The sequence below is a fragment of the Wickerhamiella sorbophila genome, assembly GCF_002251995.1.
Source record: "Wickerhamiella sorbophila strain DS02 chromosome Unknown contig1, whole genome shotgun sequence".
NCBI lineage: Eukaryota > Fungi > Ascomycota > Dipodascomycetes > Dipodascales > Trichomonascaceae > Wickerhamiella > Wickerhamiella sorbophila.
In genome coordinates, this window is record NW_020193984.1 from 2,250,607 (window position 1) to 2,277,603 (window position 26,997).

Consider the following 26,997-nt stretch of genomic DNA (forward strand, 5'->3'; position numbering starts at 1 on the left):
CCCTATAAATAAATTAGAACTGGTCATCTTCATCCATGTCAATACCTTTCTGCTGCCCGCGTACTCTCATACTGGCCAAGTCCTCTGCGGCTACCTGGCTCTGTACCTTGGCCTCCATTCTGGCGATCTCCTCCTCGGGGTCCTCAGCATCTGCCTGGGCATACTCCATGACCAGTCTACGTCCCAGCAAATGGGCACCCTTCAATTGTGTCATGGCGTGTTCAGCTTCCTTGGCAGTGGCAAATTCTGCAAACGCGAAACCACGAGCCTGCTTGTTGAACTTTCGAGGAAGACGCACCGAGCGCAGCTGGCCAAATGTGCCAAACAGCTCCATGACGTCTTTCTTGGTGGTTTCGAAAGGAATGTTTTTAATAATGATCTTGGTCGAGGCAGTTCCTTTGGCCTTGGTGGGGGCCTGGTCTGTGCCCCGATGCGAAAGCTTGATCTGGAGCTTGTGGCCGTCCATAACATGGTCCTGCAGAGCGTTCATGGCGGTAGTAGCAGTCTCGAGATCTTTAAATTCAGCGAAACCAAAGCCCATGCTCAACCGTTTACCAGCATTCTTGGGGTCCGGCTTGGTTTGAACCTGCGCTTTGACAAAGCCTGCCAAAGGTTTGAACAGGTGGGATAGCTCGGCCGAGGTCGTGGCAAAGTTGAGGTTTTTGATGAACAGGGAGGTGTGAACAAGTAATGCATCCTCGTCGTTATCGACAGTGAGCAGATCTGAAGCCGACTTCGCGGTGGTAGGTTTTTCGACAACTTGAGCGACTTCCTGGGTAACATTCTCGTCCAGCACTCCTTTGGGAGCCTTTTGCAAGTAAAGGATCGAGTTTCCAAGGCGACGGAAACTTAGTTTGGTGAAAGCTGTTCGTCCAGCTGAAGCAGTTTGATACTGCACAATTGCAAGACCACCATCGGGTGGCATCAATGTGCGAACGACTTCGCCGTACTGGGCAAACATATCTGAGATCTCTTCGATGCTTGTATTAAATGGAAAGTTCTTGACGAGAATCACTTTATCACTAGTTTCTTTTGTCGAGAATTTGTCGAGATCAACACCCTTTGATCGGAAGTATTCTTGAACGCTTTGCAAAACACTCGACTCTGCAAGTGCCTGCTTGACGGCCATGTTGCTTGAGGTAGGGTCCAGCATTTGCGACTTTGTGACACCGAGCTTTTTGGCAACAGTTTCCAAAACTGCATCCTGGTTGAGATAGAGCGAGTTCCAACTAAACTGTTGCTTGGCTGCGTTAGCCTTGCGCTTCAGCTGCTGCTGTTTTTTCAGGGGCAGCTGCTTGAGATCAAACTCATCGAGACTATTATCTTTTTTGGGCTTTGCCCCCATGATATGCATCAAACGGCCTTCGAAACTAGATCCATCGAGCTGGTGGTACGCGTGCAACGCATCCTGAGGATCTTCAAACGAAATGTATGCAAACCCTTTGACCTTGTCAGTGCGGCCATCAACGGGAACATGGACTTCTTTAGCATTGTAGCGTTGGAAAAACTTTCCAAGACTTTCCTCTGTTGTTGTGTATGAGAGATTTCGTACAAACAAGCGACCGGTCTCGAGGATCAAAGCCTCGATGTTGTCGACTTCTGGCTCAGACGTAGCCTCGGGATCTTCAGGTGCTTGGACGCTTTCAGGCTCTTGAGGGAGCTCTTCGGGCTTTTCTCCAGATTCCTTGATCCGGGTTTGTCTTTGACGAAGCCAATCAGCATCGGAAACTGAGGGGTCTTGAGCGATCCTTTCGTCGTCCTCGACCTCTGGCTCTTCATCAGCATCGCTCTTGGGGCTTTCGACAGCTTGGGATTTGACTTCAAAAGCAGCCAGCCCCACCATCGGTTCGTCCTCTGGCTTCGACTTTGCGGCTTCATCAGCGAACCCGGAAAAGTCTTCCATGTCTTCGTCTTCTGGGGCAGACGGCACAACCGTGTCACCGCGGCCATTTTGGGTCTCGTCGTTGCGCCACATGGCCACTTCACTTTGAGGTTTCATAACGTTTAGAAACTCCTCGAGCTTGTCGTCCTGTTTGTCTTCGATCTTGACTCTACGTTTGGAACCCGCCAGACGCTCTTTTTCTCTTTCCAAAGCATCATGCTTTCGCTTTGAGCGCTCGTGCTGCGAAACCAATGTCGAGTCATGAAGTGTTTTGGCCAATTCAACGCTAAGACGAAAAGTGTTCATAAATGATTCGTTAAAGTACTGCACGGCCGACAATGCGTCGTCTTCGTTCTTGTAACCGACAAAGGCAAACCGCCGCGAGGATCCGTCTTTCTTTCTCAGCAATTTCACATCTGTGATCAATCCTTTTTTCGAAAAATGCTCGCGGATCGATGTTTCCGTTGCCTTTGGCGGCAAGTTCTTGACGATAACTCGTGAAGACATGAAGTTGAAAAAAAATTTGGCAGGCCCTTATTCCTTGCTTATCTAATTCTTTTCAGCCCAGAGGCCAGAGCCATTTGGGAGGGGGGTGGCATATTGAAAATGGACAATTGACGAGTAATCGGGTGAGCAAAGTGCTGAATGAGGAGTCTTGTGAGTTGCATAGGAACTCGAGCTCGCGATGCGGGGTAGCCGATAAGGTATGACAGCTGCGGCAAGATCGGCTTTCGAGAAAACCCCAGCATTGCATAGTCAAATGTAACAAAAGACACAAAGATCTTCTAACGACAACCCCCATATACCTGTACAACCTCAAGCTGGCCGTAACCAGAAGATCACCTGAAACCGTTAGGACGCAAGAAACCTCGCAGTCTTCCGGTTTTCTCAATTGGTCGAATTAATCCGTTGGGATACACCAAGACATAACAAAATGCGGAGGATATGCACGACAACGAGGGTACGCCTGGGCAATGTTCAAGCGATTCCCCCCATCCGGCATGCACACGCAATTGGGAGGAGAGGAGGGGGCATCACGGTACAGGTGGGGAAGGAAAGAGCAGAACGAAGGCGCACGTGTACGCTGGATTTCGGTAATTTGAAACCTAATTGCTTGCTCCTCGGAGCCAATGCCTACCCTGTCGTCAGGGCCTGCTGAAATGTCGGGATTACCGGTTTAACTTACAAACCCAGCACCCCTGTATGGGAAATCACGTGTCGCGGCAGTTTTGTTGAGGATTCGGGGAAGAGTTATGAGAAGAGATTATGGAGGCCCGGTGCTACTGGAATTTAGGTCTCGGGCTTTATTCCAAATTTTCGTTTTATCCCGTAAATTTCCGCAGCAGATCAGGCCCGGCAAGGATCCGATCCATCCATAGCCGCGCTTCAAACCCTAAGCGGCCCTAAGCTCGCACACATACGTGAATTTGCGGGGTATGCAGGTTTGCCCACGTATATAACTCGGGATCTGTAGGGGTGTTTTGCCATCATCCACCTGATCGCTAAACAATTTTTACAATGTCTGGTCTTAAGCTTCAATTGAAAACGCCCAATGGCATCAGCTACGAGCAACCCACCGGCTTGTTCATCAACGGTGAGTTTGTGAAAGGCAAATCTGGCAAAACCTTTGAGGTTATTGCCCCCTACAATGAGGAAGTAATTGCCAATATCAGTGAGGCCGAGCCTGTCGATGTTGACGTTGCTGTCGATGCTGCTGAAGAGGCATTCAAGACTTGGGGGCACTGTGACACCGAGACTCGCGCCCGCGTCCTGTTCAAGCTCGCTGATCTCATCGAGCAGAAGACTGAATTGTTTGCTGCCGTCGAGTCCTGGGACAATGGTAAGACCATTGCTATGGCTACTGGAGATGTTGGTCTTGTTGTTTCTACTTTCCGCAACTACGGTGGCTGGGCCACAAAGATCACCGGTGACACCATCGAGACCGACGCCGACCACTTTACATACACTCGCCGCGAGCCTGTGGGCGTGTGTGGTATGGTCATTCCTTGGAATTTCCCCTTGCTCATGCTGTCTTGGAAGATCGCCCCGGCTTTGGCCTGCGGCTGCACCATGATCCTCAAGTCAGCCGAGTCCACTCCTCTGACCGCCTTGTTGTTTGCAAGCCTGCTTAATGAAGCCGGCGTCCCTAAGGGTGTTGTGAACATCATTTCTGGTTACGGTCCTGCCGGTGCTGCTTTGGCTAGCCACTCTCGTATCCACAAGATCGCTTTCACTGGCTCTACTGCCACTGGCCGCAAGATCATGGAGAGCGCAGCCAAGTCTAACGTCAAGAACATCACTTTGGAGTTGGGCGGTAAATCCCCCAACTTGTTCTTCGACGATTGCGACTTTGACAAATCCGTCAAGCTCGCGTTGGCCGCCATCTTCTACAACTCCGGTGAAGTGTGCTCTGCCGGCTCCCGTGTATACATTCAGGAGGGAATCTACGACAAGTTCTTGGCTGCTCTTAAGACCGAGGTTGAGAAACTCAAGGTCGGCAGTCCCTTCGACAAAGACAACTACTACGGTGCTCAGACCAACAAGCTGCAGTTTGACAAGGTCATGGACTACATCCAGAAGGGTGTGGAAGAGGGTGCCCAGCTGGTGACCGGTGGTAAACGTATCGGCAACAAGGGCTACTACATCACCCCGACGATTTTCGCCGATGTTAGCCACAGCCACACCATTGCCACCGAGGAAATCTTCGGCCCGGTCCTTGCTGTCTTCAAGTTCAAGACTGTCGACGAGGCCATTGCCCTGGCAAATAGCAGTGAGTACGGTCTCGGCTCCGGTATCCACACTGAGAGCTTGGACCGCGCTATTTATGTGGCCCACCGCCTCCGTGCTGGCTCCGTCTGGGTCAACACCTACAACGATTTCCATCCTCAGGTTCCCTTCGGTGGTTACGGAACTTCTGGTATTGGTCGCGAGCTCGGTAAGGAGGTTCTTGAGAACTTCACCGAAACTAAGGCCATTCGTATTGCCGGTATCCTTGGTGGACGCCTGTGATAAATATACATATATATATATAAATATATGGTTTGATATACTTGATGTTGTGCTAGTATCCGTAATTGCGTTTTACTGCCCGGTAAATCCTCAGCTTATGTAGTGCGATCATTTCACTTTTAATGTGTTCGCCCAGCGCGAGCGCCTTTTCGATATCCTCGGACTCTGTCAGCTCTTTCTTGCCTTTGAATGCCTTCCGCAGCTTGAAACAGAACTCTTCGTAGGGAATTGGATAGTCTTTGCCCATGTACAACAGCTCTTTGTAGAGATATAGCACTCTTGCTCGAGTCATTGTTAAGGCTTACAATTCCGGCTGACTAGTCTTTGAATCACTTATGAGCAACAGCGATCTGGTGGCTCAGTTTCTGAACAGTCCAGATGCGTTTGAACACATCTCGGAGTTGCGGCAGAAACTTCAACGTGAAAAAAATGTTATAGACAGCCAGTTGCAGGCCGGCGTGGTTGCTCAGGTGAAGCAGCTCACCGCCGGCATGGCTACATTGGGACAAGCCCGAGAACGCATTGATGCCGTGCAAACGGGAATGCGCCAACTATACAGCCAGCACACTGACTCGGTGCGATCGGTACGTGATTTTTCCAAGATCCAACAGCTGTCCACGGTAGCCGCGAACTTTGACCTCGCCCAAAAGTTTGTGGATAATTTCCAGACCTTGAAGCGCGACATTGACTATATCAAGTCTCTCATGGATGCCGATGGTGAATTCGACATTGAAAGCCGTATGCCTAACCTTCTGCCGGCCCATTATGCCTTGAGTCAGTTGCGCCAGGTTCAGGAACAGGCCCTCAAGTACGCCGAGCACTCTTCAATGGACGTTCGTCAAACGATCCGAAGGCATTTTGCCCCTCTGGATCAGCTCGTTGAGCGTTTCGATAATGTGGTGTTTGATATCGCCTCTTGTTTACTGGAGATTCTGGCCACTGGCGACCGATCCCTGGTGGTCAGAGTCGCTAAAATTATAGACTACGAGGAGCGACAGGACTTGCTATTCGATGTGGCTCAGCAAATGAAAACACCCAAACGTATGGCTGGGCTGAGATCGTCTGCATCTCTCAAACTGAAACCTGGCCAGCTTGTGCTCAACCACAAGCCACGGCATTACACCGAACGGTTTTTCAGAGCCATTGAGGCCTCTGTCAAAGAGATCTTTACCAACTGCATGACGCAATTCTCTCCTGAAACTGAGCCCGAAGAGTTACTTGAGAACCTCGATTGGATTTACAGCGACTTGCTCAAGGCCAAAACCCTGCTTGTTCAGTGCGTGCCCGAACGATGGGCTATTCTGGACAAATTTGTTGAATTCTATCACCAAGGAACTCACAGGTTACTGGATTCAATCATGCGGTTCGAACCGGCCGCCCAGACTCTGCTTTTGCTGTTACAGTTTTCAAAGGAACACTACAAACACATGGAGACACTGCTGAGTATCCCCAAGAAGCAACTGACGCCTCCTCTTTTGGATGGACGTGAGAAAGACCTCTACGACGATTATCTCAAACTTTTGGTGTCCAAATTGGACGAATGGTACAGTACAATTTCTGTCACAGAAAAAAGGCCGTTTGTTACTCGCTCAGTTCCTCCCGAAAAGCACAGCGACAACACTCTGGGCTTGGATGGTCATACCACCATGTTCAAACTCGTGTCACAGCAACTTGAAGTCGCAGCAGACAGTGGCCAGGGTAGGATTGTTGCCGGCTGTGTTGATGCATGCTGTGAAGTACTCAAGAAGCGTGAGAACGAGTGGATCCAAACCGTTCAAAGCGAGGTGCAAAGAGAAATCAGTGTGACTGATCCCGACAGTGAAGAGGTTCCGCGAGGACTGTACGAGTACATTATTGCTTTGGCCAACGATCAAAGTCGGGCCCATGACGATTTGGAAGAGCTCAGCAACAAGTGGTCTGCGCCGCTAAGTCGTAAATACGCCGGTTCTGTCCGTGCCAAGTTTGCCGAAGCTCAAGCCGGGTACTTTGAGGTCACAAAGGCGTGCATCAAAGGAATGCTTCGCATCATTTTCAACGATACCAAGCCAGCGTTTGAGAAACTGTTCCGGTCTTCGAAATGGTACAAAGGTGTCATCATTGGCCAGATCGTTGCCACGCTGGGCGAGTTCATGGACGATGCTCAAGAGCTCATGATTCCAGAGCTGTTTGACATTTTCACTCTGCAGCTTTGTCGCGAGGTCACCCTTGAGTATCTGCGGGCGATGATCCCCGCTCAAGGTGAAGTCAAATCCAACGGCTATGAGCGGGTGATTGAAGATATTGCCGCTCTTTACGAGCTCTTCAGCAGCGAGAGATACGAAATGGACACAGAAGAAATCCAGCAGGTCTTCAAAGTGCTCGAATGTTTGTGTGACACTCTCCAAACCGACTTGCCCAACATGTCCGACCGCTTCTTGCAGCTGCGCGAGTACTTCTGGGATGCGCCCCTTGATTTGTTCGAGCTCATGATGGGTCTTTCAAAGGCCCATGGCAAAAAGCAGCTCAGAGAAACTATTGCCAAAGTCCGCTTGGTCGCTGTGCAAACCCAAGTCGACACAAAAGGCAGCGACGACGAGCCGCGCCAACCAACATTTTTGCAGAACTTCCGAAAAGTCTAAACAGCATCCAAAAGTGGTATTTAGTTTTTGGCTATTTATACATTTATATATATATATCAATCGATTTCCATCGACTCGCCTTCAGGTTGCACGCAAAGATGCAGCCATTTCATCATGTCATATTCGTTGCAGATCTTCTCAATAGTCGCGTTGAAGTTGGTAAAGTCTGTGTGAAGCTTTTCCAGACTCGACGGCGTGGCCCAGGGGTAAAGCTGTTTGATTTCTGGTGCGTTGGTAGGCGCGCTCCAAGATGCCGGGTGAATAAGATGATTCTTGTTGGCTTCGCTGGATAGCGAATGTAAGGTTTTATAGAGCAGTGAATCTCTGAGCGTTTCTTCATTTACTTGCGACCAGTCTGTATGAATGATGGTTTGCTGAGCCAATAGATTGGCTCGTTGTGAAGGAGAGCTCAAGAGAGAGAACGCTCGGGCAAAATTGTCTTCACTCCCTGGGGTTTTCATAGGGACAAAGGTCAGCAGATCGATAACATCTTCCGTTTTGAGATGAGTGGTCTTCAGTTTCGGTAAAAAGTGAGATAGTAACTCGTTAACACCATCGTGTTTTGTTCTCAAATAATCCCCTGCAGATTTGTATTGACGCTGTAGCTCCAGTTGCGCATTAGACACCTCAAGAACGGTGTTGGCAGATTCTTTGAGATCCACGTCACCAGCTTGAATAGCGCACAACTTTTGGAGACTCGCAATGACCCTCCTCTCTTGAACAGATGTTGGGGTGTCAACAGCTTTGCGAAGAATATTAGCCGCGCGCTCAGTGTCATTTTGGAAGAATGCCAACACCCAACCTTGGCGGTACAATTGCTTTTCCTCGACATAACGGGCCAAGTATTCTGGGTGACTCCTCAAAAACATTTGGAAAACTGTCTTGATATCGTTATTATCTCGCAGCTGGGTGAAAAGGACTTCTGCAAACTCATAGCCGAACCTGGAAATATACTCCTCAAGCTGAGCTGTCTGTGAAGGAGTTGGTTCCGGGCTCCATGATTTCGCGACTAATCTTGCTAAAGGCTCAACCACGGCAAATGACTCCGCAATTTGCATGGCAGCAGGGAAGTCAACATCCGACAAAGCCATGATGAGATTACCTGACTTGACCTTGACAGATTGGACAACGTTCTTGTACTCCTGCCTATCGCCTTGGCTTTCAAGGTATCCCAAACGCAGTTTATAGGCTCCACAAACTGCCTGGACAGCTTCAGCAACTACAGGGTCGATCTCCGAAGCAGCCCTTTCTAGAGCACTTACAAGTTCACGATTAGCGGGCCAAGGGCACCGTTTGGGGAATTTTTCTGGTGTGCCGACTACTCGAAGTGCATTTTGTGCGGCCAAGACGCCAGCAAATCCAAGGGCGGGTGCGGTACTCAGAAGCGAAATCAAGAGAGCAGGGGTATTTCCAACGTCTTTAACATGGCTTGAACTCATCGTCTTGTCAGTGATTGCCTCTGCAGCAGTGAGGATTGCCATTTCTTCTGTGAGCCACCAACGAGTGTCAGGATCAACCGGAACATCAGTGCCCTCAGGAAGAGGAGCACCATCGACGACGGTGATCAGCATTCTCAGCCATTCAGCGCGTAACAACAAAGTACTCTTGGCATCACCTTTAGACTCTAGCGATGAAATATTTTTGACAGTGGCAACAATGGCCTCATTAATTTCAGCTGGAGAGCCAAGTGGTGTGTGGGGCTGTAAATCCAACGGCAAAATAGAGGAAGATTGAGATATCGCAACTTGAATTCGACTTTGAGGTGTAGGAAGCGTCAGCCGGTCATTTAAATGAATTTCAAGGATTCCAGCGGTTGTCACAACCTCAAGACCAGCACTCGATGTTCCAGCACCGAAAATAGAGACATTGGGTTTAACAAATAGTGCATCCTCGAAACGAGCTTTGTGGGCTTCTGCCGAGCGCTCAAGAAGAACCACGGCGTCAGAGAAGCAAGCAAAAACGATCTTGTCACCAACAATAAGTTTTGCAGGTGATTGTTCCGTACTAACATAAGATTGCAAGCGGTGTAGTGAGGATGTGGTGACATTGGAGGAGTTTTCAATTTCAGCAAACCCTACTAGCCAGAACACGCTACCTTCGTGGTGGAAAGACGACAAGATGTACAACTTGGTGCCGTCGACTTGAATATCCTGGATTCTGAGGCTCCGGTCAGCTGCAGAATACAACAGGCACAAACCTTTATACAACAAGGGAACCAGTTCTGTCTCGGAAATTAGTTTGGCTGTACCCTGAGAGCTGCACTGCCAGGTCGACATCTGTCCGTATTTGTTGCAGATATACACAGCTCGCTCAGATTCGTTGATTTGGGCCCCTGCGACAATGCTAACGATTTCACGATGATAACTGCGGGTGATTAATGTGTCTTTGATGGCCAGCAAACCGCCACGAAAACTTCTCATACGACTAACTGAAATTTGCGGCTTGCCCAAACCATCGCGCAAAGTCACCAGATAGAACCTGCCAGCAGACGACGTACAAATAAGACCGACTTGGTCAATATACACAGCGCATTCAATAGTCTCGTTTCCGTGTAGTCGAATGAATCCCTCAATAGAGTTTCCTTGGCTAAACAGCCCGTCGGCCACCGATCTGCCCACTGACTCCCACATAATTATTGATCCAGTTTCATTGTTTACAAGGACAAATCCTGGTTCTGTGGCAGCACCGAAAGGTGGAATCAGCACTCCTGTGGTTGACTCGGGCACATTTTGGCCAAACTCCAGAGAAAACGGAACGGATTCACTAGAAACATAGGACCAAACAAAGCTAGAAGTGGAGGTGTTTAGCAGAGCAAACCCAGTCGTCGGGTCAATCTGCGCGCTCGCACCAACACTTTCCTGGTGCTCTAGAAATACAGGTCTCCCGGGAAGCATATTCACGCGGTAACTGTCCGTCGAGATCAGATTCGGGCGAGGAACGCTCTGTATTTTGCCCAGCGGCTCGACAACCGTGTCCTGCGATGGCTTCACATCAGCACCCGCAGGTGCATTGTTCAATTGCCCAAACTTGGGCTTCTCGAACGTAGACAACCTAACACTACGAAACGTCGACATTCTTTTGTGGACACCTGCTCGAGGTGTTTGTGTTGGGAAGCTAAGGGTTTGGCAGCAGCCGGGGCCCTTTTTGGATTTGTCAGGGAATTTTTTTTTTCAAAAGTATTTTCCACATGCTGAGAACTGTTAAAGCGAAAAACGCAAGATCGAAGCGTGCGATGGATGGCCGGGCACCCAAGGTTGTGGAGAATACGAAGCAAGCGTTGTTTGTTCCGGGTGCCAACTCCAACAAGCTGCTGCACGATGCGATGGTTGATTTGTGTGCGCTCAAGAAGCCTGATGGGAAGCGATTCCAGAAGAAAAACGACGTCCGGCCGTTCGAGGACAGTTCTTCTTTGGAGTTTTTCTCGGAGAAAAACGACAGCTCGCTGCTGGTTTTCTCGTCTCACAATAAAAAGCGTCCCAACACCCTGACGTTTGCCCGCACCTTCAACTACCAGATCTACGACATGGTCGAGCTTAGCATTGTCCAGGCCAAGTTGCTGCAGGAATTCAAAAAGACCACATTCCACGTCGGGCTCAAGCCCATGTTTACTTTCAATGGCGAAGTGTTCGAGTCGCACCCCACTTTTATTCAGATCAAGTCACTGTTCCTTGACTTTTTCCGGGGCCAAGAAAGCGAGGCATTGGATCCGGCAGCATTGCAGCATGTCATTTCCATCACGGCCGAGAATGTCGACGACGACTCTCCTTCGCTTCCTCTGGTTCATTTCCGCGTTTATCTTCTCAAGACATACAAGTCGACCACACCCAAGGTCCCACGAGTTGAGCTTGAAGAGATTGGACCCCGGTTTGACTTCAAGGTCGGCCGGACCCAAGCGGCTAACCCTGATATGGAGAAACAGGCCATGAAGCGGGCCAAGATCGAAGAGAAGACCAAGAAGAACGTAGAGACCGACATTATGGGCGACAAGGTTGGCCGCATCCACATGGAGAAGCAGGACTTTGGCAAGCTGCAGACCCGCAAGATGAAGGGTCTGAAGCGTCAGTTCGACCAGGTCAGCGAGGAGGAAGACAGTGGAGAAGAGGAAAGCGGAGAGGACTTTGGAGAGTTCTCGGATTGATCTATTTAAGACACTTAGAGGTATAATATATTTAGGTTTTGGCTGCTGCAGCATGCTTGCGTTCTTGTGCATTTACGCAAAGCCGTAGCAAATTGCGCAAAAGCATGGTAATGGTGACCTTGCCGATCATGGGGACGTAAAGAGAAGCCCGCTGCTTGACCTCGGGGCTGAAGTTCTTTTCAGACGAGAAATTCACACACACGGCTCCGTTCTTGATAAACTCAACGGGGAATTTATAGTCTGGAGATGGAACACCGGTAATGATCACGTCGGAAATCTTGGCAGCATGCTCAAGGTCCAGATCGGTCTCAGACACCACGTGCTTGACATGACGAAGCCCTTCACCACGAGTATACTTTTGCACGCCGGTGATATCGACAGAGTAAACTGTGGCACCATCGTTGGCAAGTAAAGCGGCAAGAGGACGGCCGACGATCTCGCTGCGGTTGACTACAGTCACTGTCTTGCCGTACAGTCGATTTCCATACGGCAGGATAGCGTTGTACACGCCCAAATATTCAAGCACTTTGACGGCGGCCAAGGGAGTGCAAGGCAGAATACTCTTTTGGGTCTGTGCCTCATCAAGGAACCGCACATTCTGGTACATATTCTGGATATAAATGTGGCTAAGACCCTCGACATCTTTCTCTTTGGCAACTACCTGCTGAAGATACTGATCCTGGGTTCCACCAAACACCGGGAAATAAACGAGGATGCCGTCTACAGCGCTATCGTCGTTTGCATCCAGAATAGCCTCTTCGAGGCGCTCCTTGGGCACTTCGCGCAGCTCATAGCCAAAGCCGAGCTCCTCGCAGGTCTTGCCCGTCCAGTCTGCATACATTCTAGCGGCAGGATCGGCATTGGCAAGGAAACCGACCAGCACAGGCTTTTTCTCCAGCTGTTTCACGCCGTCTTTCAGCTCCTCGGCAAACGGCTTTGCGATTGAAGACGCCAAAACGGTCTTGCAGGCTGTGGGCACAGACATGCTGAGATTTTTAGGAGGTTTAGGTAATAATTTTTTCGGACGGTTAATAGGTGGTCTGCAGAGTGCGCAGAATCACATGGCAGGCTTGATAAAAGAACGCCGCGACGGGGCTCTGGACAAAAAGACGCCTTCAAACACCCGTTTGACCGGGGCACACTGCCGGCTGATAGGTATGTGTATCACGTGACCGCATAAGCTCTTATTACGAAATCGTATACGACCGCATTCTACCTGTCAACGAAATGCGTCGCCAGCCAGAAATGGCCGAGGTGGATCGAACCGAATATGTGTTTGGGGAGAACGGAGGATTGGGTGCGCCGTCGTCCTCCTTTTTCCGCAGAATTGCCAGCATGGCCCCCCAGCCGTCCGACGAAGACGAATCAGATACCTTCCAGCGGACAGTTGGCGCTGGGTATACCTACGCGGACCAGATTGCACCGAACAAAATTAAGCGCACCAAGTCACGGCAGGACAAGCACAAAGGCCGGCGCGGGTCGTACTTTGATCTCGACGATGATTGGGACGCCAATGTCGAGCACAACCTGGTGGATGGGGCGAAGTTCAAAAAGAGTTTGGCGGGCCAAGCGATGGAGTCGGCCGAGTCACTGGCCTTTGCCGAGTGTGAGGAAATGAATAACCGCATCTCCCGTATCCGGCGTTTCCAAGCGGTGCTAGATGCACCCATTGTTGATTTGGCCCACCTCAAAAAGCTGTCGTATACAGGCGTGCCCGAGGAGCTTCGTCCAAAGACGTGGCAGCTCCTGTTGGGATACTTAGCGCCCAATGGCGAACGTAGAGAGCGGACCCTTGCTAAGAAGCGCCAAGAGTACCATAATGGCGTGCAGCAGGTGTTCAACACGGGGCTCGACGAGCAGATGTGGCACCAAATCTCCATTGACGTGCCGCGAACCAACCCGCACATCAAACTATACTCGCATCCGATTATCCAAAAGGCACTGGAGCGCATATTATATCTATGGGCTATCAGACATCCCGCTAGTGGCTACGTTCAAGGAATCAACGACTTGGTGACTCCGTTCATCCAAACATTTCTACAGCCCCATGTTGAGCATGCCTCCGTTGACGATCTGGACCCCGAAACGGTGCCTCAGCAGTCGATGCGAGACATCGAGGCCGACGCGTACTGGTGTCTGACCAAGCTGCTTGACGGCATTCAAGACAACTACATCCACGCCCAACCGGGCATTCACAAGCAAGTCGCTCAGCTTCAAGATTTATGTACACGGCTGGACCGTAATCTTGTTGAGCATCTCCGTTCAGAGGGCATTGAATTCATGCAGTTCAGTTTCCGCTGGATGAACTGTTTACTTATGCGTGAAGTCCCCATGGGCTGTACCATCCGCATCTGGGATACATACATCTCGGAGGGCCCGCAGGGATTCAGTGCGTTCCACGTCTACGTCTGTGCGGCCTTCCTCAACTACTGGAAGGAGCAAATCAAAGTCAAGGACTTTCAGGACATTATGGTATTTCTTCAGGCCTTGCCCACGGCAGATTGGACTGAGAAAGAAGTGGAACTCATCCTCAGCGAAGCGTTTCTGTTCCAAACCCTTTACAAAACCGGCTCTGCCCATCTTAAATAATTTCATGCTTTGATCCACGTAATAACAACAATTCCATTTGCTGAGGGTGTTTCGACCCGGTAGGTCCAGGTGCCGTCGTGGAGCGGGTCCCAATGGGCACCGGCTACGGTTTCTAGATGGCCGCCGGTTTTTATGGAGCTGTATGTCACGAAGAACTTGAAGTTTTGCGACTCTGGCCGGGCCACCAGCTTGGCAATCAGCTCGGTTACGACCTGGTTTGCGTCGCCCTTGGAATCGGCAAAGCACTCGTCAACAATGCTCCGCAAGTCACTCTCGTGAATTGGCTTTTAGTTAGTTTCCTCCCGGCTCAGCATGCCTCCGCAAACTTACGCTTGTTTTCGAGAGATTGTTGGTGACAGAAATCATGAATAATCAGTCCAATGTAGCGATCGGAATAAATTATGTACAGAAGCTATTCCACTATGACATTGAGCAGTTCGCCGGTGTCATAGGTTTCGCCAGAGGTCATGTCGACGACTGCGCTGCCAGTGACCGAGTGCAGTCCCCGGGACAGGGCCTTGAGCCGGATTTTCGCCTCAAAACTTGACTGAGGGGCCATGTGCCCGATCCGGAGCTCATTGGTCAAGGCTATGACCCCGCAGTCAGCATGCATAGCTTCTGTATTTTGGATAACGCGTTGTCGTAAGGCCGGAAGCTCAGCCACAAGCGGCCTTTCGTCTAGGCGGGGCACGGACGGCCGAGACGGCTCTTTGGAGTGGAAATAAACACACAGTTTGCGAGAACGATGAGATTTGTTCACCACCATGAGGACCCATTCAAACTCCTCGCCCAGCTTGACCTTGTTTGGACCCTTGTACGTCATGGTGATGCCGTTCAAAGGACTTCGGGGGAGGCTGCGCACCGAAACCGCGTCTATGTCGCTGGCTGCTCTCGGGGTCGAATTGAGGGTCGGCGTTTTCGGTAGAGGGCCCTTGATGTCATCGAAATCAACAATCGATGTCCAAGTAGTATCAATTGTGGCCGGAGCAGTATCGTCAAGAACCGTATGGCGAACTTCAACTACCAGTTCTCGACGGTACCCATGAGATAGCACACAGTCAATGTTGTAGCTAAATGCACATTCTCCCGACTGTGGCAGAATAATCGGCAACGGAACCTGTCCTAATGGTGATATCGTACCAGCGCTATTCATGGTCATCCCGACCTCCTCCACTCGGATTCCACGGGCGAGTTTTTTGTCACAAATTAAGATGAGTTGAGCAAGAGTAGTATCACGTTCACCTTCACGTGGCGGTCTAACAGTTTTTAAATTAAGTGTTAGCGATAGATCAATCGGAACTCGAAGAGTCTGTTTCTCCAACTCCACAGGTGGATTCTCATTTTTAACGACCTTCAAGTCAGGGTTCATATCTTCCATCAGAGCTAAGAAAGGCGACGCCGCATTCACAGGCTGTAAGCTATCGAGAACCGGGTCGCTGGGCTTGTCTGGCAGCTTGGGTCCAATCGCTGCTGCCGAAAACTCAACAACAACATCCCCTACGTTACGGTCAAAAAGTGGGCGACGGAGATGGACCTCTGTATTCCAAATTAAATCATCATTTTCACCTTTTTTGGCATCCCCAACATCAAGTTGCGACTCTAACGCGGTAACAAACTCGTGCTCGTCGTTCGTCGTGGGATTGGGCACACTGAGCTTGGCGACAAAAACAACACCCAGTTTCAGACAGTTGATATGGGGTCCAGAATAATGGACTCGCACAACCAGCCGCTCATCGTAGAAGACGCCGGCATCTTCGGTCTCGATGCAATCCTGACCGCGAAGTAGGGCCAGCGTCAACATGACAAATTGCGGCCTGAAGCAGCGCTCAAACACCCTCAGCCAAACATATGGGTCCTCAAGTATAACAGCAAATGCATTAGCCCTTAATCCACCGAAATAGTGTTTTTTAGACCTTCCACACACCAAGACCTCGTTTATGCAGTCATCGGTTCATGCATATCCGCCCATGCCTTCTATAATGTTCCAAGCCCTGACATATAATCCCAAACCATTGCGTAACCCAAGCTTTCTCATTAACATACAGACAAAATGAGTCGTCTTCCAACCTCGAATACTGACTGGGATACCCAAACCGTTGTCGGGTCACGGGCCCGCGTCGGTGGCGGTGGCCCCCGAGCTACAGTTGCCCGCTCCCAAGCTGAGATCAATGCCGCCCGCCGGTCGGGCAACGTTCTGGCAGTTGAGAAGAAGTTCGCCGCTGGCAACAAATCTGGCAACCCCGAGGGCCAGCGTCTAGCCAAGATTGATCGTGATGATAACGTTGCTCCTCCTGCCAAAATTTCGGCCGACGTCGGTAAAGCTATTCAGAAGGGTCGTCAGGATAAGAACCTCACTCAAAAGGACCTTGCTACAGCTATCAACGAGAAGCCCCAGGTCATTAACGACTATGAGGCCGGTCGTGCTGTTCCTAACCAGCAGGTTCTCGGAAAGATCGAGCGCAAACTGGGTATCAAGTTGCGCGGCAAGGATATTGGTTCTCCGCTGGGCGGCCCCAAGAAGAAGTAAACCTTATGACATTTTTTTTAAAAGTAGCTCAAATCATTTCGCCCTTCTTATAGAAATAAACCAAAACGGTATAGTCTTGAACTCCATGCGAGTCTTTTATACCTCTTTCTCCGCTTTGTCTTACCTCAGCTTTGAAATGTCGTTTACTATTCCTACTGGTCAAAAATTCGATTCCGCTGAGGATATTGAACCACTGCTTGCAGACCTTAAAGATGGCGTCAAAGTCGCTAACTTTGGTGGTAGTTCATATGGTGTTGATGCCTGTGCTGCGGTTGCAAACAAACTCAAGACCGTCAAATCTCTTGAGGTTGCAAATCTCGACGATATGTTCACCGGTCGCCTAAGTTCTGAGATCCCTCAATCAATGGACGATCTCCTGTCGGCAATTGTAGAGCTTCCTAATGTTCACACTGTTAATTTGTGTGATAACGCGTTCGGTATTGCCACCATTGAACCTCTAGAGAAGTTTTTGGCTGCTCACGTGCCTCTCGAGCACCTCCACCTCGCAAACAACGGATTCGGTCCTGAAGCTGGATCTCGGGTCGGAAAGGCTCTTGAGCACCTTGCAGAAAAGAAAAAGGCCGCGAACCACCCTGCCAAGTTGCGTACAGTTATTTGTGGTCGTAACCGTTTGGAGAATGGATCCATGGCTGCTTGGGCTAAATTCATCAAGGCTCATGGCACCATTGAGGAGATTCGTCTCTACCAGAACGGTATTCGCCAAGAAGGTATTGAGCTTCTTATGCTGAGTGGCCTGGCACATGCCCCCGAGCTGAAGAAGCTTGATTTGCAAGATAACACTTTCACAAAAAAGGGCTCAGTTGCCATGGCCCAGGTCATTAGCAAATGGCCTCAGATTGAAGAAATCACCGTCAGCGATTGTCTTCTCTCAGCCAAGGGAAGTGCGCATCTCGCCCAGGTCATGAAAAAGAGTGACAATCTCAAAGGTTTGCGACGACTCCGTCTCCAGTACAATGAAATCAATGAGAAAGGTCTTGAGCATCTCGTGGATGCTATTGAGTCTTCTATGCCTGAGCTTGAGCTCCTTGAACTTAACGGTAACTGCTTCAGTGAGGATCACGACCTTGTTGACAAGCTGCAGACCCTGTTTGAGGAGCGGGGAACCGGTGAGCTCGATGAACTCGACGACATGGAGGAGGAAGACAGTGACGCCGAAGAAGAAAGCGACATTGAACTTAATCACGAGCTCGAGGCTGGATCACGGGATGCTGCTTATGCTGAGGATGAGCCAGTCGCCGCTGAAAAGTCCGCTGAGGTTGACCAGCTTGCTGATGAACTCGCCAAGTCGACTATTTAAAGTAATTAACCACCTTGCATAGAGCTGATAGTCGGTCCTACTTTGCTTTCCTCTCGCGTTTTTCGAGTATATGGTCTTTCCTGTACCAGGTTTTTTCCAGCCATTTTTGCATCGCCTTAGGCTTGTTTCCAATGTCAGTAATAGCGTGTTTATTGACAATTATTGTAACTTTCCACAACTTGCGCGAGCAAATAAACTCACGCCAGGTGGGTACTTCTTTGCGGAAAGGTCTTGAAACTGCTTGATACTGGACGGTGAGGTCATAGACAGTCGTTATCTCCGAGTGCCTAAAATACTCCACTGCCTGAACAAAAGCTGGGTATCTCGGATAAAGCAAATGTTTCAGCAGAGGGGCACCTGCTGCACAGCAAATCAGCTGGTGTTCACGGTGCGATGCTGGGTTGAACTCATTCACTTCTGGGAACAGCACAACCCATTTAGGCCCAGATCTCGGGGCTTTATGGGGGACATCACGGAAAACGTAACTGAGCATATGTGAAGGAGCAGTCCAATTACCATTTGCTCGCCACACACTCCACATAACTGGCAGAGTCGGTAGCTTTATTAGTCTACGGTGAGAAAAAAAGAAATAGTTGTTCCCCACCCCATGTTCCGCAGCAAGTGTGGTTACTAGCGGGTAGTCCAAGCTGGATGAGTGGTTCAGAATAACTATTGCAGATTCATTGGGGTCGATTTTATCGCCTATCAGCTCGACTTCAAATGCTTTATTGATCAAAACCTTGAACCCACTCTGCGCTAACCCAGATACCCATCCCCGAACTGCAGCTTGCACAGAAAACGGCAACACCCGTGTGACAGGATGTATAATGAATGCAAATATGAGCATCAGCGCAAGGATTGATCCTGCAAATCCATAAGCCGTAATAGCCTCACTAGTGGGGATCATAGTGAGAACGTGTAGCAGGTACAACAAAGAAAGATTTATCTACAACAATAATATTAAGGTGAGCAAACGACGATTTGCTTGTCGCTCACTCGTACTTTTACAAAGGGAGTATGGTTAGTACTGGTCCTGGATGTTTTGATAGGCCGTTGCATGTGCTTGAGGCACGAGGGCGGCGGTGCCCCAAGTGGTGAGATGCTGCTAAGCCATTGGTTATCAAAATCAAATGTTTCGGTGATATTATTCAATAATGGAGCTCCAAATGCGTTACCAGTTGGTCTCACTCTCATTCGGACCGACATGCGGTGGGTTGCCTTTTTTGAGGTGGCATAAGATTTCAGTTTCAGTCCAGGCGAGCAACGATTGCTGTCGAGCGGGCGCATTGGCTGAAATTCGGGAATAAGTTTTTTAGTTTCATATGTTTGAAGTGGTTGGATGGGTTCTTGATGCTCGACCTCTTGGACCAAGGGCTCGGGTTTTTCAAAACTGAACAACTCGCTATCTGGCGAATCAAGCTTCTTTGGTATCCATAGAGTGTTTAGTTCTGTAAGTGAAGCATCTGAAGGGCTGACATCGTCGAACAGTGGTTGCAAGCTGACCTCGCTGATCCGCCTGAGAGTCTGCAGTCGAGGCGGTGGTAGTGGCATTTCAGTAACACTTGGAGGTGTTGGTGGGAAAGAGCAGCTCGACAAGTGCCGCTGGTCTACCAGTTTAGGATTCTGATAATCCGGGAATTCAAAGGGAGGCATCGGCTCCGCAGGGGCTCTGGAAGCTTGGAGGTCGACCGGGGCAACAATGGACACGCGCGATTTCCGGGGCATTGTTTGCACTGCCCTCAAGTTAATAGGCAGAGTTGTTATGTGTTCGCCGGCATCGTGTTCGATATTCCAGGAACAGCGCTTGGACCAGAGGTGGGCGTTATTTTTCAAGCACACACTGCTAAAGTTGGCAAATAAGTCGTCGTCGGGATCGAAAGCTGAACTATCGAAAGAATCCATTTACGAAAGCGTGCTAGTAAACGCTTTTGATACGGGCAACCGGACAGTGGGTAAGTTCAGAAAAGAGGGCGAACTGAACCACCCAGCATGATGTACGCCCACGAACTCCGTAATTGGTAACTGGAGTCATTGCGCGTTTTAAATCTATTCAATGCTATTTATTCGCCGTCTATCGAATGCGGTCCACGTCCTATATCAACCTTCTACTTCAGCCCGGTGCTGATTAACCATGCGACCGTGGCTGTTGTTGAATGTGATTGCCAGTGCGGCGGCATTTCAAGATACGTCGCCGTTTATTCTGGTGTCGAACAATCGTCCACTAGAAGAACGTCCATCTGGAAGCTCTCATGAGTTCTCTGTTGACTGGATTGAGTCTGCCATCATGCTCAAAGCACTAGAGTCCTGTCCCTACAAGGCGTATGTGTTTGTGAACCAACCAGAGGTTAGCGAGCGGGAAATCACCAAGAAAAACACCCCGTTTTTGGAGCATATCGTGTCCTCTTCAAAATCCCGTGAGCTGTTTGCCACGGTCAAGGATAGCGCCAAGTATCAGGGCTTGGCCGAGGGCTGGGTTCGTGAGTATTGCGATGTTACGCACATCGAAGTGGATCCTGAAACAGGCATGTATGAACACTATGTTGATGCTGGTGCGCGGATTGTCACGCTGGATTTCCCCGACGCCGACGATCTGACCAAGAACGACGAGGTCCTGAAGAGAGCGGTGTCTGGCCTAGCGTCCGGAGACTTTTTCCTTTCATATCGCACTACCCCAAAGATTAAAGATGTGTCCATCGACAAGCCGGAGTCAAAGGGTCCCATTGAGGAGAAAAAGTACCAGTCTTTGTTCCAAAACTACACGTACTTTTCCCCTGCCATTTTCATGGGTACGATTGTCGCGGGCCTTGTCGTTAGCGTTTTGTTTTTGGCTTTGAACGCAGTCAATTCATTGGCAATCACCCCGAAAGCTTTTGAAAAGCCTCCCTCGAGTAAAAACTGATCTGCAAACCGTCGCAATCTGTAAGTATTTTGTTTATAATATATTTGACCATTTACAAACGGGCCCGTGGTTGAGAAGAGGACGCTTTGACAACCTGGATGATATGGTCGATAACAGCCGGCTCACTCAACGTGGAGAGGTCGCTGAGTTGATCCTCTTCGCCACTGGCAATTTTACGCAAAACACGACGCATAATCTTTCCTGAGCGGGTCTTGGGCAAGTCCTTCACCAGGAACAGTCTCTTGGGCACCGCAAACTTGCCAATGCCCTTAGCAACATGTTCAATAGCGTGCTCGACTACCTTTGCGTGTCCCTTATCTTGGAAGTGCGGCTCAAGGACAATAAACGCGTTCAAAGCCTGTCCGGTAACGTCATCGTTGACACCAATGACCGCGGTCTCTGAAGCAATGCTAAGGTTCTCGGCCTGAGCAGTCATGATTGCGGATTCAATCTCGGCAGTAGAGATGCGGTGGCCGCTAACATTAACCACATCGTCGACACGTCCAGTAATGAAAATGGTGTTATCCTTGTCAAAGACCGCTCCGTCGCCGGTAAAGAAGTAGCCAGGGAACGGTTTCAAATAAGTCTCCTGGTATCGCTGGTGGTCACCGCGCACGGTTCGAGCCATTGACGGCCAAGGGTTCTTGAATACAAGTGTACCTTCGGCGGGTCGGGATGTAATTTCGTGGCCCTTGTCGTCAAGAAGCTTTGGTTTGACCCCGAAGAAAGGCATACCCGCTGCACCAGGTTTCATATTTGACACGCCGGGAATTGTAGTGAGCATGACCATGCAACTCTCGGTCAACCAGTAAGTGTCACAGATAGAGCACCGGCGACGGCCAACCTCGTTGAAGTACCACTCCCACACATCCTTGGCAATAGGTTCACCCGCAGTACCCAAGCAACGCAAAGAAGAGAGATCGTACTTTTTGATTTGACCCTCGTCATGCTGTCGAAGGAGTCGTAGAACAGTTGGAGCAGTATACAGATGGGTGGCCTTGTGACGGTCGATCACATCGAACAACCGCGTAGGTGTGGGATGTAACGGGGTAGACTCGAAAATAATAGTGGTAGCATGATTGAGCAACGGGCCAAAAATAGCATGCGATAGGCCAAGGACCCAACCAACATCTGCAGCGCAAAAGTAGACGTCGCCTTGCGAGACTCCAAACACGTGTTTCGAAGAAAGCACGGTTCCCAACAAAAAGCCTGCGGTAGACTGCTGGAGTCCTTTGGGTTTACCAGTAGACCCGGAAGTGTACATGAGGAAGAAAGGGTGCTCTGAATCAACCCATTCAACAGGACAATAGACACCGAAAGTGGGCACAGTCTTATTGTAGGAAAAGTCACGTCCCTCAACCATATTAACCTTTGCACCCGTGCGCTCGACGACAACCACATGTTCGACGCAGTCTGTGCCCTCCAAAGCTTGGTCGACAAGGCTCTTTGTCTCGACGACTTTACCACCGCGGAGAGCTTGATCAGTGGTGATCACAACCCGCGAGTTGGCATGCTGGATACGGTCACGCAGGGAATTGGGGGAGAACCCGGCAAATACTAACGAGAACATGGCACCAATACGACAGATTGCAAGTATAGTATAAACGGTCTCTGGAATCGTAGGCATATAAACGGTAACGATGTCGCCCTTCTTCACGCCAATGCTCTTGAGCATTTGCGCGGTTTGGCATACTCTTGCAAGCAGCTCCTCGTATGTGACGTTGTAATTGAGCCGCTCGTCATCGGCCTCGTAGATCAAGGCAATCTGATTCGGCGTTTCGTTGGCATGGCGATCAACGGCATTGTAGCAGGCATTAATTAGCCCGCCATTGAACCAGCTTGGCGGGTTTGAGAACCCATAAAAGTCACCACTGACCACGGTGTCAAAGTCGCGATACCAGTGAAGCAGCTTCCGAGCCTGTTCGCCAAAGAACAACGTCGGGTTCTCGATACTCTGGCGATAGAGCGCCTGGTACTCTTCAGTGCTTGCGACCTGGCCCGAGCCCTTGCGGGGAACGCTTTGTTTGGGCGGAGCAACCGCCTTGACGTCAATCAATTGGTTCATTCTTGTGCTGAGAGATACGGACTTTGTCGAAGGTCGGTGTGGAGTCTAAATATCACAGCACTCTCCCCGCAGATTGAGTGGGGTACAGCAGATATGCATGATGCACCAAGCGACTTGTTGAGAAAAGATGTGGTATAGGCAAGGTGAGGCCATTGAGAAGGGATTTTTTCAGCAGCATACGAATATGGACGTTGATAATCTATGTGTTTGGTTTTTTTGCGAAAGCAACCGAATATAACTGCGGTGAATCAAACCGGCCAAGCCAAGCCTGATCTCATTAAGAAACCGCTGCTGTTGGAGGTGTTGTCATTACTTCGAACGCCGTTGATTACTAAGCTGAAAGCCGGGGAGGGGTACTTGGCAAGAACCTCCCAACTGCGGGTGCGCGCCCAGGGTCTGCTAGGGCTGCTGCCCTAATGGCCGTCCCAGCAGTGCGCGATTCACTCATCTCTAGGAATCATCGCCAAGGCACAGTTCACATCACCATGTCGGACGCGGTCACTATTCGTACTCGCAAATTCCTGCGCAACCCTCTGCTTAACCGTTCGCAGTTTGTTATCGACGTTATCCACCCCACCCGTGCTAACGTCTCCAAGGACGAGCTCCGTGAGAAGCTGGCCAAGATCTACAAGGCCGAGAAGGACGCTGTCTCCGTCTTTGGCTTCAAGACCCAGTACGGTGGTGGCAAGTCTACCGGCTTTGGTCTCGTCTACGACTCTGCCGACTCTCTGAAGAAGTTTGAGCCCCGCTACCGGCTGGTCCGCTACGGCCTTGCCGAGAAGATTGACAAGGTTTCCAAGCAGCAGCGCGCCCAGAAGAAGAACCGTGGTAAGAAGATCTTCGGTACTGGCCGTCGCCAGGCTAAGCGCCAGCGCGGCGACTAAACACAATCTACGAATGCATGTAGTAATAAAAATTATCTCTTTAACTTTGCTTTTCCAGACGGCCCCCTTTTCCCGGCTTTCGCTGGCTGTACGCCTTTGTCATCATCACAATGGTCGACACCGACGCCAGTCAACTGAAGGAGGATCAGCTGAACAACAAGATTTCCAACGAGGAGTACAAGATATGGAAGAAGCAATCGCCCTTTCTGTATGATCTCTGTCTGTCCAAGGCCTCAGAGGCCCGCTCGTTCACGGTCCAATGGTACCCAGACACTCCAGAGTACACCAAGACGGTTGGGCCCATCACAACCTACTCGCTGCTCATGGCCACGGGCGTTGATCGCGAGGAACCAGACGGTCTCATTTACCGTGCGCTTGTAGATATCCCCAACTCAAACTATTCTGGCGGCGCCAAGATTGAAAACATAGTTTCTCCCGTGCAGGAGATCCGCCATCCCGGCGAGTCGAATCGCGCTCGCTATGCTCCCAAAAACCCCAATATCGTTGCATCCATGTCCTCTCTGGGTAGTGCGTACATTTTCGATATGTCCAAGGCTCCTAGCACCCCAACTGAGCAGCCGGCTCCCACACTTACTCTGGACCACCACTCCAAGGAAGGCTTCGGCTTATCTTGGTCCAATATCGAGGAAAATGTACTTGCTACTGGCTCTCAGGATGGTACGGTTGCGATCTGGGATATTGCCGGAGGTAATAATAAGCCCGTGCACGTTTTCGACGACAATGCTCCCGCCGATGTTAATGACGTCTCCTTTTCTTATGAGCATCCCTACCTGCTTGCTGCTGGCAGCGAAAACCGCGTCTTAACTATCTATGACCGCCGCGGCACTGACTTCCTCAGGACCAAATCCAGTAATGCCAGATCTGGTCACTCCCAAGGCGTCAATGCCGTTGCGTTCTCTCCTCACCATCCTACGATGGTTGCTACGGGTGGTGCCGATCGCAATTTGATGATTTGGGACATTCGTAACCTCCAAGAACCCCAAGCCATTTTGCAGGGCCACTCTCAAGATATTGTCTGCGTAAAGTGGTCTCCACACGACAAAAGCGTTCTCGCCTCTGGAGGCACCGACCGCCGCGTCAAAATTTGGGATATTAGTCGCCTGGATTCTTCAGCAGACGAGTCTGAAGGTGCTCCTGAGCTCATCTTCATTCACGGTGGCCACAGCTCTCGCGTCTCCGATATCGACTGGCACCCCACTATGCCCTGGACCATTGCATCGGTATCCGAAGATAATATTATTCAGGTGTGGAAGGTTGCCGGTGCAATTGTCGATGGGAACAGCGACGACGAGGAAAAAGAAAACGACGATGCCGAGGCATAAAAGTAATTATAGGTCTAATAAGTTAAAGTACAACTTGAGAAAGCCCCCGTTGGCTATTTTGCAGCTGCCTGAGTCGTTTTGCGGCAGTTTGTTGTTGAATAAATAAGCGTTCTTGGAAAATTACCGGCCATTGTTTGTGCTGGATACACTTGCGCTGCTCGAGCATGCAAACCTCTTCAGAGTCCGGGTCAGAAAGCTTGGAATTGAACGCACATATTTCCCGCTTAGTACCCTCTGCTTCAGTCGCCTGCTGGCTGAGCTCTTTCTTGGTTTCTCGACAAGACTCGAGGAACTTGAGTGCCTCCTGGATTTTCTGGATTTTGGCCTCCCATTTAGCTACTTGGTCCGGTGGAGGCTCAATCTTTGCATCAAATTCTGGTGTCTGGATGCCCAGGGCCTTGAATTTCTCTTGCGATCCGCTGCTTTCTACCAACACCCTCAGATCTTGTTCTGGCACTCCCACGAGTCCTTGAGCCAACTCGCGGAAAAATGCTATGCCGTGGTCTGCTGAACAAAATTTGCTGTCTTTCTCAACGTCGGCTGCCGCATAACAGCTTGGAAGTTGGCACTTTAGTCGCCATTCGGACTGGATGTTGTATTTTGCACTGCAGCTGTCACAGCAGAATTCGACAGCCAGATCGCCCTCAGCCTCGGTCAGTCCAATACATTTCCCATGAAACCATTCGTCGCATTTTTCACAAGCAATCATCCAGCTGCCGTCATCGGGGCGTTTGCAAATGCAAAACACGTCTCGTTCCCCAGAATGAGCCATTAGTAAGGTTGATTCCGTTTGACAGTTAGATGCTGATATATTGTTAATTTACGGTGGGGGGTAGAAAGAAACGAGGACTAGTCCTCGGTAAAATACGAGTCATTAGGGTCATTAATTGACTTGCGGCGCCGTGGCTGCTGCCTTTTCCAAGCCTTTCGAGTTCGCATGTTGATTTTGCCAAATTTGCCTAAATCGTTGAACGTCGCGAATTTGGGCAGCTTGACCTTCATTTCCTTGCAATGGGTATCGCTTTTAGTTATTCTTCCGTTAGCTATTGGTGACATTGTATCGGACAAAAAACTGGGTAGCTGTAGGGGGGGTGATGATGCCATCCTATAAGGGTCAGAGAGGAGATCAGCTTCAGGAAAACGTAACATTTGCATCACTTGTTGATTAGTTGGTGAATTTAAAAAGTCCTGCGCCTCAGAGGGTGGTAGCCCATACTGGGCGTAAGCACCTTCCAGAGCTGCTTGATAGTTTACACTCGTGGCCAGGGGGTCTCCCAATGGCGACGGTAATTCGAGATTCGATTGGTTCGGCAAGTTCATACCGTACGAACTCTGATTGGTTTCATAGTCTATATGAGCAGAGTGTTTTTCGGGGGGCGTCAGCAGTACACTCCGGCCCTGCTGGCCGGCTACTTGATGGTAGCGGGTGGGGGACGTTGGAGCAGATGCGTTTCGAGGTTCATAAAAAAAGTCCGCGCCTTGTTGGCTTTCAACAATTTGCTGCTCCCAGCCAGTGTCCTCAAGGTAGGCAGGTTGGCTGGTCTGTATGGCCCTTCTGCACTCCTGTTTGGGGGGCTGCTCACAGTAGTCGGGATCGCCGTCGTCTGAATTAAACTCCCACATGCCTGAGTACTCGCCACCAAGTGAGAGCGCTTCAACTTCTTCGGGAATCATCCTATCAGAAGCTAGAGATGGGCAACTCATTGGGGACATGGAGCTTTATAT

General features: G+C 50.1%; 19 protein-coding genes across 19 annotated transcripts; 9 read left to right on the forward strand and 10 right to left on the reverse strand.

Moving 5' to 3' along the window:
* Window positions 1-13: 13 nt before the first annotated feature.
* Window positions 14-2,389, reverse strand: B9G98_01388 (Multiple RNA-binding domain-containing protein 1; the record flags this gene model as incomplete). The annotated part of the gene is made up of 1 exon (XM_024807946.1): window positions 14-2,389. The coding sequence occupies one exon, from the start codon at window positions 2,387-2,389 to the stop codon at window positions 14-16; it is 2,376 nt and encodes a 791-aa protein (XP_024663714.1).
* A 1,011-nt stretch (window positions 2,390-3,400) lies between these two features.
* Window positions 3,401-4,891, forward strand: B9G98_01389 (Aldehyde dehydrogenase 5, mitochondrial; the record flags this gene model as incomplete). The annotated part of the gene is made up of 1 exon (XM_024807947.1): window positions 3,401-4,891. One exon carries the CDS (start codon window positions 3,401-3,403, stop codon window positions 4,889-4,891), a length of 1,491 nt encoding a protein of 496 aa, XP_024663715.1.
* Window positions 4,892-5,226: 335 nt separating this feature from the next.
* On the forward strand, window positions 5,227-7,509 carry B9G98_01390 (Exocyst complex component SEC6; the record flags this gene model as incomplete). Its single annotated transcript, XM_024807948.1, has 1 exon — window positions 5,227-7,509. The coding sequence occupies one exon, from the start codon at window positions 5,227-5,229 to the stop codon at window positions 7,507-7,509; it is 2,283 nt and encodes a 760-aa protein (XP_024663716.1).
* A 56-nt stretch (window positions 7,510-7,565) lies between these two features.
* B9G98_01391 (hypothetical protein) lies at window positions 7,566-10,583 on the reverse strand (the record flags this gene model as incomplete). The annotated part of the gene is made up of 1 exon (XM_024807949.1): window positions 7,566-10,583. The coding sequence occupies one exon, from the start codon at window positions 10,581-10,583 to the stop codon at window positions 7,566-7,568; it is 3,018 nt and encodes a 1,005-aa protein (XP_024663717.1).
* Window positions 10,584-10,696: 113 nt separating this feature from the next.
* On the forward strand, window positions 10,697-11,647 carry B9G98_01392 (Ribosome biogenesis protein RPF2; the record flags this gene model as incomplete). Its single annotated transcript, XM_024807950.1, has 1 exon — window positions 10,697-11,647. The coding sequence occupies one exon, from the start codon at window positions 10,697-10,699 to the stop codon at window positions 11,645-11,647; it is 951 nt and encodes a 316-aa protein (XP_024663718.1).
* A 31-nt stretch (window positions 11,648-11,678) lies between these two features.
* Window positions 11,679-12,632, reverse strand: B9G98_01393 (Methylenetetrahydrofolate dehydrogenase [NAD(+)]; the record flags this gene model as incomplete). The annotated part of the gene is made up of 1 exon (XM_024807951.1): window positions 11,679-12,632. The coding sequence occupies one exon, from the start codon at window positions 12,630-12,632 to the stop codon at window positions 11,679-11,681; it is 954 nt and encodes a 317-aa protein (XP_024663719.1).
* Window positions 12,633-12,874: 242 nt separating this feature from the next.
* On the forward strand, window positions 12,875-14,236 carry B9G98_01394 (GTPase-activating protein gyp1; the record flags this gene model as incomplete). Its single annotated transcript, XM_024807952.1, has 1 exon — window positions 12,875-14,236. The coding sequence occupies one exon, from the start codon at window positions 12,875-12,877 to the stop codon at window positions 14,234-14,236; it is 1,362 nt and encodes a 453-aa protein (XP_024663720.1).
* Window positions 14,237-14,238: 2 nt separating this feature from the next.
* Window positions 14,239-14,602, reverse strand: B9G98_01395 (hypothetical protein; the record flags this gene model as incomplete). The annotated part of the gene is made up of 2 exons (XM_024807953.1): window positions 14,239-14,520; window positions 14,567-14,602. The coding sequence occupies 2 exons, from the start codon at window positions 14,600-14,602 to the stop codon at window positions 14,239-14,241; spliced, it is 318 nt and encodes a 105-aa protein (XP_024663721.1).
* A 46-nt stretch (window positions 14,603-14,648) lies between these two features.
* On the reverse strand, window positions 14,649-16,037 carry B9G98_01396 (hypothetical protein; the record flags this gene model as incomplete). The annotated part of the gene is made up of 1 exon (XM_024807954.1): window positions 14,649-16,037. The coding sequence occupies one exon, from the start codon at window positions 16,035-16,037 to the stop codon at window positions 14,649-14,651; it is 1,389 nt and encodes a 462-aa protein (XP_024663722.1).
* Window positions 16,038-16,286: 249 nt separating this feature from the next.
* On the forward strand, window positions 16,287-16,763 carry B9G98_01397 (Multiprotein-bridging factor 1; the record flags this gene model as incomplete). The annotated part of the gene is made up of 1 exon (XM_024807955.1): window positions 16,287-16,763. One exon carries the CDS (start codon window positions 16,287-16,289, stop codon window positions 16,761-16,763), a length of 477 nt encoding a protein of 158 aa, XP_024663723.1.
* A 136-nt stretch (window positions 16,764-16,899) lies between these two features.
* B9G98_01398 (Ran GTPase-activating protein 1) lies at window positions 16,900-18,081 on the forward strand (the record flags this gene model as incomplete). The annotated part of the gene is made up of 1 exon (XM_024807956.1): window positions 16,900-18,081. The coding sequence occupies one exon, from the start codon at window positions 16,900-16,902 to the stop codon at window positions 18,079-18,081; it is 1,182 nt and encodes a 393-aa protein (XP_024663724.1).
* A 37-nt stretch (window positions 18,082-18,118) lies between these two features.
* Window positions 18,119-18,988, reverse strand: B9G98_01399 (putative 1-acyl-sn-glycerol-3-phosphate acyltransferase 5; the record flags this gene model as incomplete). Its single annotated transcript, XM_024807957.1, has 1 exon — window positions 18,119-18,988. One exon carries the CDS (start codon window positions 18,986-18,988, stop codon window positions 18,119-18,121), a length of 870 nt encoding a protein of 289 aa, XP_024663725.1.
* A 53-nt stretch (window positions 18,989-19,041) lies between these two features.
* Window positions 19,042-19,983, reverse strand: B9G98_01400 (hypothetical protein; the record flags this gene model as incomplete). Its single annotated transcript, XM_024807958.1, has 1 exon — window positions 19,042-19,983. The coding sequence occupies one exon, from the start codon at window positions 19,981-19,983 to the stop codon at window positions 19,042-19,044; it is 942 nt and encodes a 313-aa protein (XP_024663726.1).
* A 229-nt stretch (window positions 19,984-20,212) lies between these two features.
* B9G98_01401 (hypothetical protein) lies at window positions 20,213-20,980 on the forward strand (the record flags this gene model as incomplete). Its single annotated transcript, XM_024807959.1, has 1 exon — window positions 20,213-20,980. The coding sequence occupies one exon, from the start codon at window positions 20,213-20,215 to the stop codon at window positions 20,978-20,980; it is 768 nt and encodes a 255-aa protein (XP_024663727.1).
* Window positions 20,981-21,032: 52 nt separating this feature from the next.
* On the reverse strand, window positions 21,033-23,045 carry B9G98_01402 (Acetyl-coenzyme A synthetase 1; the record flags this gene model as incomplete). Its single annotated transcript, XM_024807960.1, has 1 exon — window positions 21,033-23,045. One exon carries the CDS (start codon window positions 23,043-23,045, stop codon window positions 21,033-21,035), a length of 2,013 nt encoding a protein of 670 aa, XP_024663728.1.
* Window positions 23,046-23,461: 416 nt separating this feature from the next.
* On the forward strand, window positions 23,462-23,929 carry B9G98_01403 (40S ribosomal protein S24-B; the record flags this gene model as incomplete). Its single annotated transcript, XM_024807961.1, has 1 exon — window positions 23,462-23,929. The coding sequence occupies one exon, from the start codon at window positions 23,462-23,464 to the stop codon at window positions 23,927-23,929; it is 468 nt and encodes a 155-aa protein (XP_024663729.1).
* Window positions 23,930-24,039: 110 nt separating this feature from the next.
* B9G98_01404 (Histone acetyltransferase type B subunit 2) lies at window positions 24,040-25,272 on the forward strand (the record flags this gene model as incomplete). The annotated part of the gene is made up of 1 exon (XM_024807962.1): window positions 24,040-25,272. The coding sequence occupies one exon, from the start codon at window positions 24,040-24,042 to the stop codon at window positions 25,270-25,272; it is 1,233 nt and encodes a 410-aa protein (XP_024663730.1).
* A 22-nt stretch (window positions 25,273-25,294) lies between these two features.
* On the reverse strand, window positions 25,295-26,044 carry B9G98_01405 (Set1 complex component spp1; the record flags this gene model as incomplete). Its single annotated transcript, XM_024807963.1, has 1 exon — window positions 25,295-26,044. The coding sequence occupies one exon, from the start codon at window positions 26,042-26,044 to the stop codon at window positions 25,295-25,297; it is 750 nt and encodes a 249-aa protein (XP_024663731.1).
* Window positions 26,045-26,121: 77 nt separating this feature from the next.
* Window positions 26,122-26,985, reverse strand: B9G98_01406 (hypothetical protein; the record flags this gene model as incomplete). Its single annotated transcript, XM_024807964.1, has 1 exon — window positions 26,122-26,985. One exon carries the CDS (start codon window positions 26,983-26,985, stop codon window positions 26,122-26,124), a length of 864 nt encoding a protein of 287 aa, XP_024663732.1.
* Between the last annotated feature and the right edge of the window lie 12 nt (window positions 26,986-26,997).